A 22,409-nucleotide genomic window follows, 5' to 3' on the forward strand; every position below is an offset into this window, starting at 1 on the left:
CCCAGAGAGCAGTTGCGGGTTAGGTGTCTTGCTTAAGGGCACTTCAGTCACGTTCTGTCAGCTGAGGGGATTGAATCGGCAACCATCCGGTCACAAGGCCGGTTCTCTAACCACCAGCCCATGACTGCCCGTATATAGATTTTAATAATATATCTACTGTAAAGGCTCGGCTACTTTAGAACATCACTTTGTTTACATCTCAACCATCTAACTATGCAGAAATTTTGAAAAGTCAGTGGAGTTCCTCTTTAGCCCAACACTTTCCGAGGTGACTGTGGGCTGAGGTTGGAGAGCCGTCTCCGTCTGATCACGCCTCTCTTTATTCTCACATGTTGTTTGTTCACTTTGTTTTGGTTTTTGAACACTGCATCACTGCAAATGAGACTCCTCAGCTGAGCTGGTCTGCGTTAAAGAGCCCATATCCTAGATTTTTTCATTGTTTTTTCAGCGCATAACATTTGTGTGGTTTTTATCAATAAATCTGAAATACTGCTCATAACTTCAGTGTGAGTGGGCAGGGCTGAACAAGCTATAGGCTGAATATGTGTAACATGGATGAACATACATTGTATTTCCAAAAGTATTCACTCACCCAACCAAATCAGACGGAGAAGTCCTGGACTCCAGGAGTCCTGGACTGCAGAAAACATGTCTCCGCTGCTCTAGAGTCCAGTGGCGACGCTTTACACCACCGCATTCCACGCTTTGCATTGCGTTTGGTGATGTAAGGCTTGGATTCAGCTGCTCGGCAATGGAAACCCATTCCATGTAGCTCTCTACGCTGTTGAGCTGATCTGAAGGCCACATGAAGTTTGGAGGTCTGTAGTGATTGACTCTTCACAAAGTTGGTGACCTCTGTGCACTATGCCCCTCAGCATCCGCTGACCCCGCTCTTTCATTTTACGTGACCGACCACTTCGTGGCTGAGTTGCTGTCGTTCCCAATCGCTTCCACTTTGTTATAAAACCACTGACAGTTGACTGTGGAATATTTAGTAGTGAGGAAATTTCATGAGTGGACTTGCACAGGTGACGTCCGATCACGGTACCACGCTGGAATTCACTGAGCTCCTGAGAGCGACCCATTCTCTCACTAATGTCTGTAGAAGCAGTCTGCAGGCCTAGGGGCTTGGTTTTATACACCTGTGGCCATGGAAGTGATTGGAACACCTGAATTCAATTATTTTGTTGGGTGAGTGAAAACTTTTGGCATTATAATGAATGTTACATAATTTATTCCATCATTTGTTTATTCAGTTAATTTTGGACCAAAATTTTGGTTTTGATATTCGTAATACACATTAAATGTATGATTATGGATATTAAAATGTGCCTTTATTCCAGTAGAAGCTAGCTTGAGTTCTACAGCATTGGTAAAAGAGCTTTCTATTCTGCCACTGAGATGATGAAATGCTTCCTCTAAAGTTGTGCTGAAAGGAGCAGCGCTCATATTTAATGCCACTTCATCGCTGTAAGTGGGCTCCCACTGGCAAGCAGCTTCAATAAAAGAATTACGACAGGTAAATGACCAGCTGGTGAGAAAAGCCCACTTACATTTCAGCATAGAACCTTTTATAACGCTAACCCAGCCTGCAGACGGACTCATCTCCTCCTGGAGGCTTCAGAGCACAATGTTCTGACCACTCATGGGTCAGAGTCGTGGGTTTATAACTGCAGAACTTGCAGTTATAAATATAGAACTTGCAAAAATACTTTGTCAAAGTTTGATTTCACAAACTTCATCATTACTGTGTCAAATGAAGCAAGTAATACAATCTAAAACATGCTGAAAGGGAAATGTGGGAGAGAGTGCCCCTCTGTGGTTGACTAAAGCTCTTGCACTCTGTGTGTGTGGTTTTTTACATAATGTACTTACTTTATCATTTTTTACTTAGAAGTAAAACCAGAAATAAACAATTGTAAGCTACAGAACCAACTAAAGGCCCCTAACCTTTTACAAAAGCCCTGTGTTTCATTTTTTACATACATTTACATACATTTTATATACATACACACATACCTATATACATACACACATACCTATATACATACACACCTACCTACCTACCTACCTACCTACCTACATACCTACCTACCTACCTACCTACATACCTACATACCTACATACCTACATATATACATACATACATACATACATACATACATATATACATATATACATATATACATATATACATAAATACATATATACATACATACATATATACATACATACATATACATACATACATACATATACATACATATATACATACATACCTATATACATACATATATACATACATACATACATACATACATACATACATACATATACATATAAATATATACATATAATCTGTACTATGTGTATTATAGTGCAAAAAAGTCATATTATTAAATACGTGTGGATACTTCCATATCATCTCTCTCTCTCTCTCTCTCTCTCTCTCTATATATATATATATATATATATATATATATATATATATATATATATATATATATATAAAATGGATACTTGACTTTGCTTTGATGTCTCCTCCAGGTTTGATAGTGTTCCTGGGAATGATGTTTGGAGCATTTATTTGGGGTGGAATGGCAGACAAAGTCGGCCGGAGGAAGTGTCTGATCATTGCTTTGTCCATCAACTGCATCGCCGCCTTCCTCTCATCCTTCGCTCAGGGCTACGGGTCCTTCATCTTCTTCAGGCTCTTCTCTGGCATCGGGTGAGAAAGAGAGAGAGAAAACTTAATGACTTTAATGACTTTAGTCCTAAGATAGCTTCCCTAAAAGCTTTTAAAAGCCTGATAACAGATCTTTTGATAAAAAATAACTGCACTATTTAACCGTCTCTTTCACATTTAAATTATGACTCAGAGTCACTTAGAGTAGGTCCTTTAAAAATGTCAGGAGATATTTATGAGGGCATCAGATATACAATAATCCACTTGCATAATGATGGAGAAAGTCGACAAAAAATAAGTGAGTTTTGAAATCTGCAGTTCAAAATCTGATTAAAAGCTCCAGAGAAAATGAGGCTCCTAACAACCACCTGGAAGAGCTGGTCGACCCCAAAACTGCCCCATCAGATAAACAGGACTTAAAGCTTCCGTCTCTGAGAGAGAGGAGAAAATTAAATCATCAACCAGCTTCTAAGACTGAAACCACATTCTTAAAAACGATGGTTCTGCCAGTGTTCTTTAGTAAAGACAATGGTTCTATATACAATCATGAACACTCAAAAACACCTTTGCATGGCTAAAGGGTTATTTTCATCATGAAAGTGTTTTTTTCTTTTTTTCAGATTGACAGAAAACGTGTTGTATATGGTTCTGTACAGAAACCTTTTGAAAAGGGTTCTACATAGTACCAAAAAGGATGATATTGTTACAATGTAAGGCTTGTTAAAGCAGAAGAACCCTTTCAGGTGCTATATAAATTCCTTTTCCAAAGGGTTCTATATGGAAACACGTACAACACATAGGAAAAGATCTTCAAGGGTTTTTCAGTAAAGAAATTGGTTCTATACAGAGCCACGAACACCTGAAGAGTCCTTTGCATAATTAAAGTGTTCTTTGCACAGTGAAGGGGTTCTTCAGAGGGATGTAGAATGCGCTGTAGATGACCCTTTCATGAGGAAAGAAACCCTTTAACCATGTAGTGGAGTGTTTATGGTTCCATTTAGAACCTTTCTGTATTCTGTATTACAAATACCATCTTTTTCCAGAATGTGCAACACATTCTCCAATCTGGAGAACCATTCCATGATGAAAAGCGAAAGGGTCTTTGAGTGTTCATGATTGTATATAGAACCATTGTCTTTACTAAAGAACACTGGCAGAACCATCGTTTTTAAGAATGTGGTTTCAGTCTTAGAAGCTGGTTAATGATTTAATTTTCTCCTCTCTCTCAGAGACGGAAGCTTTAAGTCCTGTTTATCTGATGGGGCAGTTTTGGGGTCGACCAGCTCTTCCAGGTGGTTGTTAGGAGCCTCATTTTCTCTGGAGCTTTTAATCAGATTTTGAACTGCAGGTTTCAAAACTCACTTATTTTTTGTCGACTTTCTCCATCATTATGCAAGTGGATTATTGTATATCTGATGCCCTCATAAATATCTCCTGACATTTTTAAAGGACCTACTCTAAGTGACTCTGAGTCATAATTTAAATGTGTAAGAGACGGTTAAATAGTGCAGTTATTTTTTATCAAAAGATCTGTTATCAGGCTTTTAAAACCATGTAGTGGAGTGTTTATGGTTCCATTTAGAACCTTTCTGTATTCTGTATTACAAATACCATCTTTTTCCAGAATGTGCAACACATTCTCCAATCTGGAGAACCATTCCATGATGAAAAGCGAAAGGGTCTTTGAGTGTCCATGGTTGTACACAGAACCATTTTCTTTACTAAAGAACCCTTGAAGAACTGTCTTTTCTGCCTCAAAATAAGCAAAAGACCATTTTCTCCACCAGAGAAAAGCAGCCCTTTCCTAACGGAGAGAAAGGAGGAGAGCAGAAACAGGCCAAAGATTCATACTTCAAGAATTTTGTTCCCATAAAACATCAGTCAGCAATAAACAACACCTAACAGAGTGAACATTATAGGAGGCATAAACGTGGTGAGGCTGACCGTGTGATTATGACTCGCTCTCTACAATCTGACACCACACCCTGGTGTGAGTAAGGCATGTCAGGACATATGGCTTCCTCCCCCCAGCGGCCTGCCCAGTTTAATTATAGCTCAGATAGACTGCATGTGGTGCAGAACAGGTAGCAGAAACGACAAAAAATATGAAAAAAAAAAGAAAAAATAACTAAAAGCCATAAAAATGCACCCTCAGAAACTAAATGTTGTATATATTTATTGACGTATGATGCAAATTTCGATAACAAAAGATACATTTTACTCATTTCTTAACAAAGATTGGACCAGCAGGGATGGGCGGGCATTTGGCAGCTGATGGATGATTAGCCAGAACCCCTGCAGAGAGCTGATCAGCTACAGAGAACAGAGGCAGATCATTGCAAGCCCAAGGGGAAGAAAGTTCACTCCCTCTGCACTTTGTAAAACCATCCCTGTTCAAAGCACAGTGAAGCGGCCTATTGTTAGTACCGACAGTGAAAAAAAGAAGCTGAAATAAATGTGACTGGACTGAGATGGGACGTGACGTCATTTACGGTGAGGTTGCATGAAGAATGTGTTTATGTTCTTCAGGATTGGCGGCTCCGTGCCCATCGTGTACTCATACTTCTCAGAGTTCCTGCAGATGGATAAGAGAGGAGAGCACTTGAGCTGGCTCTGCATGTTCTGGATGATCGGCGGCATCTACGCCTCCTTCATCGCCTGGGGCATCATCCCCCGATATGGTACTGTACACACAGTATAGTTCAGCATCATACACTGTAAAACAATGCAGTACAATACAGGACACTATAACAGTATAGTATCGCAGAGCATAATATAATATAGAAAATCATAGTACACTGTATGTTTGTACAGTACAGCCTACTATTCTTGGACGTAACTGTATAGTATAGCATAGTACACAATATTTCAGTAAACTACAGCATAGTATACTAAATTACAGCATAGTACATGATATACCAGCGTAGTACAGCATAGTATGTGATATACCAGCGTAGTACAGCATAGTACATGATATACCAGTGTAGTACAGCATAGTACATGATATACCAGTGTAGTACAGCATAGTACGTGATATACCAGTGTAGTACAGCATAGTACATGATATACCAGCGTAGTACAGCATAGTACGTGATATACCAGTGTAGTACAGCATAGTACATGATATACCAGCGTAGTATAGCATAGTATGTGATATACCAGCGTAGTACAGCATAGTACATGATATACCAGTGTAGTACAGCATAGTACATGATATACCAGTGTAGTACAGCATAGTATACTTGGATATAACAGTAAAGAGCAGGACAATACAATTAATACACTCACAATCTAATCATTATGTATATAGTACATTATTTATTTTAGTATTTATCTGCTGTTCCAGGCTGTTATCAGCACTGAATTCTAGTACTCTGCGTTGTTGTTGGTGTGTTGCTAAACGCTGTATGTTCTGGGTCCGTGTGTTTGCAGGTTGGGGGTTCAGTATGGGAACAGAGTTTCAGTTCCACAGCTGGAGGGTTTTCGTGCTGGTCTGCGCTCTGCCAGCCATCGCTGCCCTCATCGGCCTCATGTTCATGCCTGAGAGCCCACGCTTCTTGCTGGAGGTATGAGGTCAAAGGTCCAAAACTCCACCAAAAAAAAAAACTAAAGAAAACTGTCATTTAAACCAGAGCAGTATCTCTCTGACATAAAAAGTCAAGAATTCACCTCTTACAGAAGTCAGAGAAAACGCAGGAAATGTGTGCTTCTTCAATATATTGTGATGGTGCCCACTGGCTCCATATTTGGGGAAAGGAGCTTATGGGCCTCTTATGCAGATTTGCATCGTGTGCCCCGCCCCCCTCTGTATAAAGAGATTAGTGTTATTGTTCCCTGGGTGAAATGGATGTATGCACTCTGTGTTGTTGTGTGCTGGGGTGCAGGCTCAGCGAGGTTTTTATGGCTTTAGGTGATTTACCTGCTATTTTTGTGCTGGTGGTTCTCATTAAGAGCACTTCATGTAGCAGAAATATGGATTTCTTTAACACTTCCTCTACATGATGCTGAAATATACATGAAAAATATAAGTTTGAATGTAAAAGTTACTACATTTACTTTTAATTACTCCTAAAATACCCAGGACACATGTTGCTTCATTTTATGAAGACTAGACTTAACTAGACTAAGTTAATAGTCTAAGCTGCTGCGTTAACTAACCCTGCTGAAAAAAAGACCAGTAGAACCATTGAAATCTGATGGTTTTGCTTTTATCTAATGTGAATTGGCGTAATGGTTGCCATTAGTGACCACAGGTTTCATGTAGAACAGCTTTAGATCCCATTAGAAAACCATCAAATACATTCCAGACCACCTGTTAAACCATTAGAGTCATTTACACAGTGATGTCAACCCATCAGGAAACCACTAAACATTAAACACTAGACAAGCTTGAAATCATGATAGCAGAACCCTTTTTGATGTTACATAGAACAATTTCACCATGCAACGAATCATTTAAGCATGAAAGGGTTCTATAGAGCACCAAAAAGGGTTAAGACGTTAGGATGTCAGGCTTATTATGGGAGAAGAATCCTTTTTTGGTGCTACTTAGAACCCTTTGCAACAAGGTTCTACATAAAACCATCTACAGCACATCGTGTGTCAATCTAAAGAGCCCTCTCACCATGCAAAGAACCCTTTAATCATGCAAAAGGTTCTTTGAGTGTTCTTTCATGGTTCTATACAGGACCAAAAAGGGTTCTCCTCCTGTGACAAGCTTGACATCGTAACAATAGCAGAACCTTTTTTTGGTGCTACATAGGACAATTTCACCATGCACAGAACCATTTAAGCATGAAGGGGTTCTATAAAGCACCAAAAAAAGGTTCTGCTATTGATAAGAAGTCACAATGTCAAACAGGAGAAGAACCCTCTTTGGCACTACTTAGAATGCTTTTCAACAAAGTTCTACATAGAGCCTTATACAGCACATTCTGTGTCAATTTAAAGAACCCTCTTACCATGCAAAGAACCCTTTAATCATGCATAGGGTTCTTTGGTCCTGTATAGAACCATGAACACATTCTCTTTACTGAAGAACTCTTGAAGAACCTTTTTTGGGTGTGCAGGAAAGAAAAGCCCTAAAGCTGCTTCTCATCACTCCTGCACTCGTGCTTATGTCTGTTTCAGCACGCTAAACATGACGAGGCCTGGATGATCCTGAAGCAGGTCCATGACACCAACTGGAGAGCAAAGGGAGAACCGGAGAGAGTCTTCACAGTAAGTTCTAGCATCAGCGAACACTGCCAGCGCAACTTTAATGCTCCATTATGGACCTCATGGTTGATCCTGGCATACTAGCAGTATTATAATCCCACTTCCCCCACGACCGTTTGAACCAACATTGACTCTTTGCTGCTCAGGTGTCTCAAATCAAGACTCCAAAGACCCAGGAGGACGAGTTCTTCGAGATTCAGAGCTCCACTGGTACAGCCTTCCAGAGATGGGTGGTCCGCACAGTGACCCTGGTCAAGCTGGTAAGCCTTTAAGCTATCTCATGATGGAGTCATTTAAAGGGGTTTTAATTATGAGCTAAAGAAGTCTAAAATGTTAACACCATTGTAAGACCCTTACATGCACTATATTGCCAAAAGTATTTGTTCATCTGCCTTCATATGAACTTCAGTGACATCCCATTTTTAATCCATAGGGTTTAATATGATGTGGGCCCACCCTTTGCAGCTATAACAGCTTCAACTGTTCTGGGAAGGCTTTCCACAAGGTTTAGGAGCGTGCTTATGGGAATTTTTGACTGTTCTTCCAGAAGCGCATTTGTGAGGTCAGACGCTGATGTTGGACGAGAAGGCCTGGCTTGCAGTCTCCGTTCTAATCCATCCCAAAGGTGTTCTATCGGGTTGAGGTCAGGGCTCTGTGCAGGCCAGTCAAGTTCTTCCACACCGAACTCGCTCATCCATGTCTTTATGGACCTTACTTTGTGCACTGGTGCGCAGTCATGTTGGAACAGGAAGGGGCCGTCCCCAAACTGTTCCCACAAAGTTGGGAACATGAAATTGTCCAAAATCTCCTTTCACTGGTACTAAGGGGCCGAGCCCAACTCCTGAAAAATAACCCCACACCATAATCCCCCCTCCACCAAACTTTACACTTGGCACAATGCAGTCAGACAAGTACCGTTCTCCTGGCAACCGCCAAACCCAGACTCGTCCATCTGATTGCCAGACGGTGAGGCCTGATTGGTCACTCCAGAGAACACGTCTCCATTGCTCTAGAGTCCAGTGGTGGTGCTTTACACTACTGCATTCCACGCTTTGCATCGCGCTTGGTGATGTAAGGCTTGGATTCAGCTGCTCGGCCATGGAAACCCATTCTGTGAAGCTCTCTACGCTGTTCTTGAGCTGATCTAAAGGCCACATGAAGTTTGGAGGTCTGTAGTGATTGACTCTGCAGAAAGTTGGCGACCTCTGCACATTATGCCCCTCAGCATCCTGACCCCGCTCTGTCATTTTACGTGGTCTACCACTTTGTGGCTGAGTTGCTGTCGTTCCCAATCGCTTCCACTTTGTTATAATCCCACTGACAGTTGACTGTGGAATATTTAGTAGTGAGGAAATTTCACAACTGGACTTGTTGCACAGGTGGCATCCTATCACGGTACCACTCTGGAATTCACTGAGCTCCTGAGAGCGACCCATTCTCTCACTGATGTCTGTAGAAGCAATCTGCAGGCCTAGGGGCTCGGCTTTATACACCTGTGGCCATGGAAGTGATTGGAACACCTGAATCCAATGATTTGCATGGTTGAGGGAATACTTTTGGAAATATAATGTATTTATCCATACAGATGCTGCCATTTTAAATATTATTTTTACAGGTGTTAAAAAATGCCGCATCCCTCTTCGCTCCTGATTTGAGACTTGCAACTCTCCTCATGGCTATCATTTGGTTCACAATGGCATTCAGGTAAGCCAATATTTAAAAGACATCTATGTTGTCATTAGTCACATTTACATGCAGTCTAATAATTAATAATATTACTAATAGCTCAATCTGAATAGAATATGTCCATGTAAACACCTCAATCGGAAAAGTCTAGTCCAATTGAGGCCATTCAGAATACAGTTTCTACCCAATTTAACGAGGTGGGTAATCCTGTAAATAATCGAAGAAGAATATCTGTGTAAATGTCTGTATCTGATCACATTCCCTATCGGAAAGTTTAAGTCTGTTCTGCATGTGTGTTGCGTCATGGTGAAAAGTTTGTACAGTTCAACATGGCAGAGCAGAAACTTGTCTGCAGAGGAGACGAAGTTTATGCTCTGATCTTTTCCTGAGCATGTTTTCCTGAGTCTGGCATCATTTTAAAGAAAAAAAGGCACTGCTCACTGCTGCTCTTCTCACTCTGACTGGACTCACGTGATGCTGGTTGTCACGGTAACATCTATACAAAGTGGTTCTGTATGCATGCGCATAGTTTTGGATCAAATTACTTTTAGTAAGCATATAAACAAAGATTTTCCATCAGATTGTTGACAGAGGAAGAATAAACACCTCAGTCTAAATCTATAATCAGAATGTGTTCAGTCAGATTGGCAAAGGTCTTTGCATGTAAACAGAGACAAGTTCAGAACAGTGAGAACATGAATGGTCATTCAAATAGTCACTGTGTAAGTCTTAGCACTCAATATTCTGCTGTCATGTCTCACTTCAACACATACTAGTCGAATGCAAATCAAGACTCCTTTCAGTCTGAGAAAAAAAAAAAAAAACTTTATTATTATAAACTTTTATATAATATATATAAATATATAATGTTTTATAATAGTTTATATAATATTTATTATATAAACTCTCTTTAAACCAGCCTCAGATTTTTTAAGGGACGGTGAGGAGGCGGACCCAAGTGCAGAGAGGAAAACCTATGAGAAAGGGTGTTAAATTCATCTATTTAAGTGAGGAAGTGTGAATTTAGCGATTGCGCATGTTGGAGTGAAGATCTCAGATCCAGGCTCGGAACACCGATCTACTGATTGGTAATCTGAGGAGCTATTACTGTGCCACCGGGAAGCACAGGCGAAAACAGGAAAAACACCTCAATGAACGAGAAATAAAAAGACAGGAAAAAGGCAAACAAAAGGGAACGCTGAAAGCAGTGTGCTCAAACAAAGGCTGAGATAGAAATGTGAAATAAAAGCTAATCAGAAAACAAAAAACAGAATCCTCTGTGATTCTGAGAGAACGGTAGACTTTATGTTTCACCTGTGTGCTTGTTTTGAGGAGCAAACACTTTTTGTATGGCTTGGAGCCGTTTGTTTTTCAAGCGTTTTTTGGTTTTAAGTAGTTTTGGGGCAATTTCTCTTTTTTGTTTTTTCCACCTTTTCTTTTTATCTATATACCCACTTGGGCTAAGTAGCGTATCGGTCACCCCTCTACAAAAGTGTGACAAATGGCTGCCGTTTGCCACGGCCTTAGGTAGAGGAGTCCACAGGTGTGCCAGGATGGGCCTAATCAGCCTGAGGGCATCTGGGAATTGTAGTTCCCTAAACTCACCACCATTGCCCTCTGCTGGCGGCCGGCGGCACAGGCTGGGCCCTTACACAGTTCTGACCTTCAGACTGAGGCTTTTCTTCACTTTTTTTATAAGACAGCTCTTCAAGGGTTCTTAAGTAAAAGTAATGGTTCTACATAGACATAGACAACATTCTGCTTAAATGGTTCTTTGCAAGGGTTTCATCATCAATTGTTCTATATTGCACCAAAAAGGGTTCTGCCATTGTCACAATGTCAAGTTTGTAACAACAGATGAAGACTTTTTGGTGCTATATAGAACAATTTTCAGAAAGGTTCTATACAGGACCAGGTGTACTAGATTCTCCATCAAACTGAAGAATCTGCTCACACTTTGAGGATACGAATGGTTCTGTGAGTGTTCATGGTTCTATATAGAACCACTGTCATTATTAAAGAACCCTTGAAGAACCATCTTTTCAAGAGTGTATAGTCATGCACAGTCATTTCTGCAATACTGTTCTCCAGCAGCACACTGCAGCATCCAGCTCAACATGGCATCAAACAACATGGAATATTCTAGATAAAGCAATAGGCAATGTACACTCTTTAAAAAGAAGATTCTTCAAGGATTCTTTTGTAAAGAAAATGATTGTATATAGAACTATGGACACTCACAGAAACCCTTTGCATGACTGATGGGTTCTTTGCACCATGAAAGAGTTCTTCAGATTGACAGATGTAGAATGTGCATGTATATGGTTCTATATGGAACCTTCTTGAAAAGGGTTCTGCATAGCAAAGTAAAGGGTTCTTCTATTGTTACAAGCTTGACATCGTAACAATAGCAGAGCGCTTTTTGGTGCTATATAGATCACTGTCAATGTTCAACAATTTAAGCATGAAATTGGTCTATGTAGAACCAATACTTTTACTAAAGAACCCTTAAAGAAACCCTAAAAGAACCATCTTTGCATCATAATAGGGTTCTTCAGATGGAGAATGTTCTACACTCTAAAATAGATGGAAAGAACCATTTCACCATGCTTAAATGGTTCTGTGCATGGTGAAATGGTTTTATCCATCTAATTTAAGAGTGTATAACTCCTCAAGGGTTCTTTATAAAATACATGGTTTTAAATAGAACCTTTTCTTTTTTTCTGAAGAACCCTTGAGGAGTAAGAGAGTACAATGAAAGGGTCATTTGAAGCCTTTTGAACATCCCTTGCATTTAGTTTATCTGAGTGCTCTGCTTGAAAAAGCAGAATAAGTCCTGATTGGATGCTGGTATGCTGGTCTACCAGCATGACCATGCTGGGTGACCAGCTAAACCAGAGCCAGACCATCACAAACCAGTATAAACCAGAAGGGAATTCTTGCTGGTCTGTGATGATTTTTTTTTCAGTCGCATAAAAAATAAAACCATACTAATCACTGCAATTAAGGTCAAGGCCTAGCAATTAGCTTCAGCATGACAGCTCATTCTTCATGAAGCCTGTGTAACTTCAAAAAGGTGGTTCTTCAAGAAAATGATTCTAGAACCATGAACAACCCTTTGCATGGTGAAATGGTTCTTCAGTTTGATGGAGAATGTGTTACAGATTGTTCTATATAAGACCGAATAGGGTTCTTCTATTATGACAAGCTTGAAATCCTAACAATAGCAGAACAATCTTTGTTGCCGTATAAAGAACCCTTTAAGAACTGTCTTTTTAAAGCGTGTGATGCTCAATGCATAGGAATGTGTTTGTGCGATTGTGTTTTGAGGGTTCAAGTATGTCTGCCAATGTTTGTGATGCTGTGTTTTAGCTACTACGGTTTGGCCGTGTGGTTCCCGGACATGATCAAGCACCTACAGTACGAGGAGTACGAGTCCAAGGTGAAGGTGTTCCACGGGGAGAAGGTCGAGCGGTTCCATTTCAACTTCTCCCTGGAGAACCAGGTGCACAAAGGTGGAGAATACATCAATGACAAGTAAGTAAGACCTCAAACATTTGCCACAACCCTGTTAAAAAAGCACAGACCAGCATGAAGGTAACTTTACAGGAGAAGGAAAAAACCTGCTTTACTTTTAATGTAAGTCAATGGAACCAGACGTCTTTCCAAGTCATTTTGGGCCGTTTCTTTTGATCCGTTCATTATGAGATTTACACACAAGGTAAAGAACAACAGGTATTTTCAAATGATGTTAAAAACTGAAAAATGTCAAAAATTGAAATATAAGGTTTTGTTCCGACAACAGCGACATGCTGGTTTTGCTGGTGCAGCCATGCTGATCTGTACTGTTGATTATCTGTCCATTTAAAATAGTGATAAAATTAGCTGATAGTCGTATATGTTACGTTATGACCCGTCTAGGGTGGGCTGCAACATAAAAGTGTCTCCCCCAACTTCCCATTACCAACCTACCAGACCAATCACACTCAAACACGTATTACGAGTCTAATGATTTTTTTATTAGGGAATGTGGAAGCTTAAGCTTCAGGAAGCTAACTTACCTAAACAAAACAAAAAAAAACATGACCTAACTCCCTCAACAAAAACAGACAAAGCCCAAAGAAAATAAGGCTACAACCCCTACGGCTTCCAATCTAGAAGACTTAGGCCCAATCCCATTTCTTATTTTTACCCCTACCCCTTGTTTTTGAGTGGAAATCACCCCCTTGAAACTGAGTTACAGGGGGAAGTGTTTGAAATCTTCCCCCTATGAAAGGGGACAACCCTTCAAGAACCGGATACATCATCAGTTGTCATCAGCGACTTTTACGTAAATAGACGAGATGAGGTTTTCTGGCCACTTCCAATACGCTGCCTCCAGCTGCAATGATCTCACTTGTGTGTCATGTGACAGGACAGGTGAATCATATTTAAAATAGCCTGGAAAAACAATCAGGATGTGTTTTCCTGCTTTGTCTCCATACTATAGTAATAATGGTGTATCACACTGACTCACTGCTTAAATACAATTAGTGTGAAGGAATAAGTGACCCTTATTAGTCCCACAACGGGGAAATTCATAATCATCATCATCATCGTTAACTGCTTAGTCCAGATAGGGTCGTGCTAGCAGTTGAGAGAGCAGAGAATCCCAGATGACCCCCTGTCCCCCACAGCTTCCTCCATCCCATTCCTGGGGACGGCACGCCGCTCTCAGGCCAACCTGGAGATATAATCCATCCAGCAGGTCCTATGACAACCCCGGGGTCTCTTCCCAGTAGGGCGTGCCTGGTACGCCCCTCCGGGAGGTGTCCAGGGGGCACCTGGATCCAGCCTGAACCACCTCAGCTGGCTCCTCTCAATGCAGAGGAGTGACGGCTCTACTCCAAGCTCCTCCTGGATTGCCGAGCTCCTCACCCTATCAGATAGAGTGAGGCTGCCACCCTGCGAAGAGGCTCATTTCCGCTGCTTGTATTCACGATCTCAGTCATTACCCACAGCTCGGGGAAATTTCACCTCCGCATTTAACTCAGTGAAACAGCACAAACACACTAGTGAGCACACTTGCCTGGAGTGGTGGGCAGCCCTATCCAATTGGGGGTTAGGTGTCCTGCTCAAGGGCACTTCAGTCACTTACTGTCAGCTCAGGGGACCAAATGGCTGACCTTCGGGTAACAGGGCTGGTTCCCTAACCTCCAGCCCCTGATAATGCTCAAATGTAATAAAAGCATTTTGCAAAGCTTAATGTTTTGAGAGCAAATCTCCAGAAGAAGCTTTGAGCATAGCTGGATTACATGAAAGTGCTTAATCACACAATGCTGTCTCTCTCAGGTTCGTCAACATCGAGATGAAGTCAGTGAAGTTTGAGAGCTCACTCTTCGAGGACTGTTATTTTGAGGACATCAAGTCTTCAGACACGTTCTTCGAGAACTGCACCATTAGATCCACCGTCTTCTACAACACTGGTGAGGGCTGTTTGGTATCGGAGATGTTCTGTGATGAACATTTTGAAGATATCGGAACAGTAGGTCGCTCATTTCTTCATTATTTCCACAGATTTGTATGAGGAGAGGTTCATTGACTGCAGAATGGAGAACACCAGCTTCTTCCACACTAAGAAAGGCTGTCATCTGAACTTCGCGGAGGAGAACGATGTGCTCATCTACTTGGTCAGCTTTTTGGGAAGTCTGGCTGTGCTGCCCGGGAACATCATATCAGCACTTTTCATGGATAAAATCGGCAGGATCAGAATGATAGGTGAGGTGGGCCTCTGACCTGACTGTTTAAAGCAGAGTGAACCCTCAGCATGATCAGATTTGATTGGATTAGTGCAGAAATGATGGAGCTGATGTACCTCATCAGCTGGTGCTCTGTGGATGAGTATTGATTTTGTTGGAGGCATTTATGCTCCTTTCAATCCATCACAGGCTCATGTTCCATTTGTAACAGATTGCAAATGTATTTTCTGCAAATCTCAGTTTCCTGAAGTCGTTTTCCATAAATCTTGTTTTCCAAAGACAACATGCCCCAAGATTCAGATTCAAGCTTAAATAAAAATCAATTTAAAATAGTAATACTACTACAACTAGTCCCCTGAAAAAGTTGGTTCTTCAAGAGTTCTTCAGTAAAGACAATATTTCTATATATCTATATATTGTCTGTCTATATACACTGATCAGGCATAACATTCTGACCACCTCCTTGTTTCTACACTCGTTGTCCACTTTATCAGCTCCACTTACTGTATAGCTGCACTTTGTAGTTCTACAGTTACAGACTGTAGTCCATCTGCTTCTCTGATACTTTGTTATTTCCTTTTACCCTGTTCTTCAGTGGTCAGGACCCCCATGGTCCCTCACAGAGCAGGTACTATTTGGGTGGTGAATCATTCTCAGCACTGCAGTAACACTGACATCGGTGGTGGTGTGTTAGTGTGTGCTGCGCTGGTAAGAGTGGATCAATCACAGCAGTGCTGCTGGAGTTCTTAAACACTGTGTCCACTCACTGTCCACTCTATTAGACCCTCCTACCTTGTCGGTTCACCTTGCAGATGTAAAGTCAGAGACGACAGCTCATCTGCTGCTGCACAGTTTGTGTTGGTCATCCTCTAGTCCTTCATCAGTGGTTTTGGTTCTCAGTCCAGCAGTGACACAGAGGTGTTTAAAAACTCCTGCAGCACTGCTGTGTCTGATCCACTCAGACCAGCACAACACACACTAACACACCACCCACACGTCAGTGTTACTGCAGTGCTGAGAATGACCCACCATCCAAATAGTACCTGCTCTGTGAGGAACCATTGGGGTCCTGACCACTGAAGAACAGGGTAAAAGGGGGTAACAAAGTATCAGAGAAACAGATGGACTACAGTCTGTAACTGTAGAACTACAAAGTGCAGCTATACAGTAAGTGGAGCTGATAAAATGGACAATGAGGGTAGAAACAAGGGGGTGGTCAGAATGTTATGCATGATCAGTGTGCATGCACAGAATGGAGCACGTGTACTGGGATTATCATTTACACATGTACAGTGTAACTGATTTTAGATTTAAGTGTATAACTATTTTTAAGATTAATCATAACAGAAGAAAGATCCTGGTGCATTTCCTTCAATCGACAACCACAGTATCAAAGACTTCTCTGTCTTAGTTTTCTTCTCTAAACTTGTGTTTTTTGTGTAAAGTAAAGCAGATTTTTAATGTCCCTCTCCTGAACACAGAAGGTTTTTAAAGAAGGAAGATTAAAGCTTCCTGTCTTCTGTGTCTGCAGGAGGCTCCATGCTCATCTCAGCCGGCTGCACCTTCTTCCTGTTCATGAGCTTCAGTCAGGCAGCCATCATAGCCTGGCAGTGTCTGTTCTGCGGCGTAAGTGTGGCAGCCTGGAACGGCATCGAGGTCATCACTGTGGAGCTCTACCCCGCCTCCAAAAGGTAGCGTGACCTCTGCTTACACCAGTACATTGTACACAAGTCTTTCTCCAAGAAATCTGCAGACATGCCTCCAAAGCTCAGTCTTAGAAGCTGGTTGATGATTTTCTGAAGTAATCAAACCCATTCAGTGGTGTTGAGATCTGGACTCTGGGGCGGTGAGTCCACCATTCAGCTTCTGTTTGATGTGTCCGTCTTTTCTCAGTGAGGTTCTTCTTCATCAGCTACACATCCTTTCAGACCCATGGCGCTGAGTGGTCTTCTCACAGTGGAAGGATGGCTGTGGATTTTTTCATCATCATATGTATATAGTGACTTTCCCCTGCTCAAATACGCTTTACACTCAGCTTCTGATTCCACGAACCACAGTATAGTCACTTAGCAAGCCTGGAGAGAGTCCACTACAGTGCATCATATAGGAGGACAGCCCAGGAAGCCTCAAAGGCAAAAAGGTACAGCAGCCTTATAGCTGCTGTGAAGAAGCGGCTCAAGAGCTAAAGCATAGTGCTGCACTTGTGGCCAAACACCACACACCAGACACAGCGTTGATCAGATGGCTGATCCAGGCCGCACCACAGCAATGATATAGCATCACCCAAACAGCCAGCCAAAGACGCCTCATGATGGGGGCAGTTTTGGTGTCTACCAGGTCTTCCAGGTGGTTGTTAGGAGTCAGATTTTAATCAGATGTTGAATTTTGAAATCAGTTTTGGAAACTCCTGTTTTTCTCAGACTTTATCCTTCCTTATGCTTATTGTTGCACAATTTGACAATATTCACCAATTTGGGGCAGTTGTGGGCTGGAGGTTAGGGAGCTGGCCCTGTGACCGGAAGGTTGCCGGTTCTATTCCCAGGGCCGACAGTCCATGACTGAGGTGTCCTTGAGCAAGACACCTAACCCCCAACTGCTCCCCGGGTGCCATGGATAGGGCTGCCCACCGCTCCAGTCCGGGCAAGTATGCTCGCTGCCCCCTAGTGTGTGTGTTCACTAGTGTGTATGTGGTGTTTCACTTCACAGGATGGGTTAAATGCGGAGGTGGAATTTCCCCGGTTGTGGGATCAAAAAATGATCACTTAATCTTAATCAGGCATAACATTCTGACCGCCTCCTTGTTTCTACACTCATTGTCCATTTTATCAGGTCCACTTACTGTATAGCTGCACTATGTAGTTCTACAGTTACAGACTGTAGTCCATCTGTTTCTCTGATACTCTGTTACCCTCTTTACCCTGTTTTTCAGTGGTAAAGACCCCCATGGACCCTCACTTTTATACTTTTGTCATATCACCCACCTCTGCCTCTCGTCCTTACAGAGCCACTGCGTTCGGATTGCTAAATGCCACCTGTAAGCTGGCTGCTATCTTGGGGAGCTCCATCTTCGCCTCGTTTGTGGGCATCACCAAAGTGGTCCCAATCCTGCTGTCCTGCGCGGCGCTGGTGTGTGGGGGGCTGCTGGCGCTGAAGCTGCCCGAGACCAGAGAGAAGGTACTGCAGTGAAAACGAAACATCTCGCCCAGCTCAAAGAAGCAGACGGAGCCTGAGATTAACCGGCTGCATCCAAACTAATCACTCCACTGATCAACTGCAAACACCATGAGTTTGTTAGAGCCCTGCCAGTCCGTTCATCCTCGCCACTCGCTATGTCCTTCCAGTGCACCTGCATACGAAATCAGGACAAGATTTTCTTTTCTTATGGATTTTTACCTGGAGATTCTCAAAATTAACCCTGAAAATCTGAAAAAGTATGAATACAGTTGTATGCAAAATTATTCAAATAACATGTTGTGCTAGTTTTTTTTATTTTTTATTATTTAAGTCTTAAACACTTTCTCTACAGAGACACACTTCTGCACATTTTAATACACAATTACTGTTTATTTGCTGAATTTAACATATTTGGTTGAAAAAAGTACTTAGAACTGTTGAAACTTTGCCTCCAACTGTAAGCATACAAGAATATTAAAGTTACTTGAAATTATATATATATCGCTGTTGTTGGAAGAAAACTTTGTCTCTCCATTTTTGTTATTTTAGTTTTTGACATCATTTGAAAATGCCTGTTGCCCTTTACATTGTCTGTATGATGAATGGACCAAAAGGAATGACCCAAAATAACTTGGACAAAATTCTGGTTCCATTGACTTACATTCAAAGTAAAGTAGTTTTTTTTCCCCTTCTCCTTTATAGAGCCATTAACATTCAAAGGACCCTCTGCATCATGAAAGAGTTCTTCAGATTGATGGAAAATGTGCTGTATATGTCTCTATATAACACCAATTGTTCCAAGCTTGTCAATGTAACAACAGAACAACCGTTTTGGATGCTATATAGAACCCAAAAGGATTCTTATACAGCACATTTTTAAGAACCATTTCATCATTTAATATATATATAAACCACAAAACAAAACCTTGTATCTCCATATTTGTCGTTTTTTAAGTTTTTGACCTACTTTCAAAATCCCCATTGTCCTATATCTTGTATATGAATTCCATGATCAATGGACCAAAAGAAATGACATAAAACTACTTGGAAAAAAATCTGGTTCCATTGACTTACATTAAAAGTAGAGCATGTTTTTTCCTTCTCCTGTAAAGTTACAGAGAAACAAGGTTTTGATCCGACAGCAGCGATTTATAAATATATAGTTGCTATTAGAACAATCATCAGATCAAAAAGTATTTTTTTTACCTCAACTTTGAAAACACCTGCTGCTCTGCACACTGAGCGCAAATTATAGTGAAAGACCAGCAGAAATGATATGCTGTTACATTGACTTACTTTGAAAGTGAAGTCAGAATAATTTTGAGATATGGTTTTGTTCTGACAGTGATTATACAGTGTATATATATATATATATATATATATATATATATATATATATATATATATATTTCACTGTTGAAAGAAAACCTTGTATCTTCAAAATAGTAACTTTACAGGAGAAGGAAAAAAACCTACTTAACTTTTAATGTAAATCAATGGAACCGGATGTTTTTTTCATGTAGTTTTTGGGTCATTTCTGTTAATCCATTCATCGTGAAATTTACACACAGTGTAAAGGACAACCGGTATTTTCAAAGTATGTCAAAAACTAGAAAACAACAAAAATGGAGATACAAGGATTAGTTCCGACAGCAGCGACATGTGTTTATAATTAATTTATATATTACTGTAAAGTAACATCCTCCACCTTTCCAAGAAGACCAGGCCTGCTCTGATGTAATCAGTGACAGGAGCCTCCTGAGCCATTTCATGATCATTAAGGAGTTCAGGTACCTTTGAAGACGTATCATGTCTCCTCTCGTATTGGTTTTGCTTGTCCTGCCACAGTGTGAACTCTCCTGTACCGCTGCACCCTCTGCCTTCTGCCTCCTGCCTCCTGCGCTCGACCAGCTGAAGGAACGTGTGTTCGTGTCCTGGTGTTGCATCTCTCCTCTGTCCTTTAGGTTCTTTAGTGAAGGTTTTGCTTTATAGATCTGACGAGCGGTTATTAAACCGCAGAACGCTGCTGCTCGCCTGGGGAGCGTTTTCAGTGGACCGCGGTCTGACCGTCCCTGTGAAAGCTCCTGTGTGTTAAAGCTGTACTGGCTGTCCATCACTTCTTTGTAAATGACCTTGGCAAGTGAAGGTGGGCTAAATATTCACAATAGATGTTATATTTCTGATTATGTGTATGTGTATCTGCGTTATGAATGAACACTGAAATGCTCACTGGGTTCCAGGTTCTAAGCCTGTGTGGATCTTCAAAGTGCTGTGTAATTATTATTTATCAAAATAATAATTTGAAATGACAGCAAGAAGCCAGACAGTCTAAATAAATTACATTGAATCGGCTAACAGGCTGTAGTCATTAAGCAGAGCAAATACAGTGAAATATCTTTAAATTGGATAATTATTTGGAGTAACTGGTCAGTAAAACATTCATTCATTCATCATCATTAACCGCTTAGTCACGGTAGGGTCAGATAGGGTCAGAGTAGTAGTTGGTAGAGCAGAGAATCCCATACAACCCAGGGGTCTCGTCCCAGTAGGCCGTGCCCGGTAAACTCCCACCAGGAGGCGTCCAGTGGGCATCCAGATCAGATGCCCGAACCACCTGAAATGGCTCCTCTCAGTGTGGAAGAGTAGCGAGCTCCTGCCGGATCACCGAGCTCCTCACCCTGTCAGCAGAGTATAGAGCTCATTTCTGCCGCTTGTATTTGTGATCACTTTCTTTCGCTCACTACCTACAGCTCATGACCACAGGTGAGGGTTAGGATTTAGACTGACCAGTGGACAGAGCTTTGCCTTATGGCTCAGCTCCCTCTTCACCAATACAGTCTGGTACAGTGACCGCATTACTGCTGCTGCCTGTCCCAGCCTGTGGCTGGTCTCACCATCACTCTTCCCATCACTTGTCAACAAGACCCTGAGACACTTAGACTCCTCCACCTGGGGCAGCTCCTCTCCCCTCACCTGGGTCAGTAAAACACACTCACAGGTCATTATTTTGGGGTAAAAGGGTGATTCAAAGACCTTTGAGTCTTAAACAGTGTGTACAGTCATTTAAACACTAATCCGCTAATTCAAGTGCACAATTTCCAATTAAAAATGAGTGAACACATCCTCTACAGAGACACACGTCTACACATTTTAATGCACAATTACTGTTTATTTATGGAACTTAATAAATTCAGGAAACAATAAAACATTAATTGTGTCCTGTGTAAAAGTTATGGCACATATTAGGTATTGTTGTTAAATGTTGTTAAAACATATGTTAAATTCAGCAAATGATCAGTAAGTGTGTATTAAAATGTGCAGTGCTGTGTCTCTGTAGAAGGTGCGTTCACTTATTTACATTTAGAGAATTGACAACAACAACATGGAGTCTGACCAGGGTGCACAAACTTTTGCATACACCTGTATCTGTCCGGTCCGGTGTGGTTTTGCTTTGTATCTTTACATTTACTCACACATTCTCATGATTCGCTTTCCGGCCTAAACAGATGACGTTGCATTAAGTTACTAACTGCCCTAAATAATGATCTAATAATGAGTTGTATAGTGTGTTTATTGGTGAAAACCTGTTAGACATTTCGGTGTGACTTAGACTAATATTTACCATTATTTTACGCAAAAATATAATGATCTAGTATATTGATATTTGTACCTCACACTTGCCTGGTTTATCCCTAGAACTTAAAGCATTTGCTGTACAAAACATCTTACAAATACTGACATAAGCTGTTCATAAATACTTTTTATATATATTTTTCAATGCTTATGTACGGAGCCCTCCAGGTGACATCCCGTATAAATAAAAACAATGTGTGCCACGACTTAGTAAGACATGGGAATGAGATATTAAGTCATGGCTATGACTTAGTAAAAGATGGAAACAAGATCCT

General features: G+C 41.2%; 1 protein-coding gene across 3 annotated transcripts in view; it reads left to right on the forward strand.

Moving 5' to 3' along the window:
- The window catches only part of sv2bb (synaptic vesicle glycoprotein 2Bb), a 91,119-nt gene extending 71,245 nt beyond the window's left edge, over window positions 1–19,874 (forward strand). For 2 of the 3 annotated variants that reach the window (XM_037540780.1, XM_037540779.1), the window contains 11 exons: window positions 2,548–2,728; window positions 5,216–5,367; window positions 6,119–6,252; window positions 7,817–7,906; window positions 8,050–8,163; window positions 9,519–9,607; window positions 12,962–13,126; window positions 14,921–15,054; window positions 15,146–15,346; window positions 16,859–17,018; window positions 18,330–18,513. In XM_037540780.1, coding sequence (XP_037396677.1) covers window positions 2,548–2,728; window positions 5,216–5,367; window positions 6,119–6,252; window positions 7,817–7,906; window positions 8,050–8,163; window positions 9,519–9,607; window positions 12,962–13,126; window positions 14,921–15,054; window positions 15,146–15,346; window positions 16,859–17,018; window positions 18,330–18,513 — 1,604 coding nt within the window. Of the gene's footprint in view, window positions 1–2,547; window positions 2,729–5,215; window positions 5,368–6,118; window positions 6,253–7,816; window positions 7,907–8,049; window positions 8,164–9,518; window positions 9,608–12,961; window positions 13,127–14,920; window positions 15,055–15,145; window positions 15,347–16,858; window positions 17,019–18,329 lie in introns of all 3 variants that reach the window. The other variant, XM_017725702.2, reaches the window with a different exon arrangement.
- Window positions 19,875–22,409: the final 2,535 nt, after the last annotated feature.

Source organism: Pygocentrus nattereri, chromosome 8, assembly GCF_015220715.1.
Source record: "Pygocentrus nattereri isolate fPygNat1 chromosome 8, fPygNat1.pri, whole genome shotgun sequence".
NCBI classification, from domain to species: domain Eukaryota; kingdom Metazoa; phylum Chordata; class Actinopteri; order Characiformes; family Serrasalmidae; genus Pygocentrus; species Pygocentrus nattereri.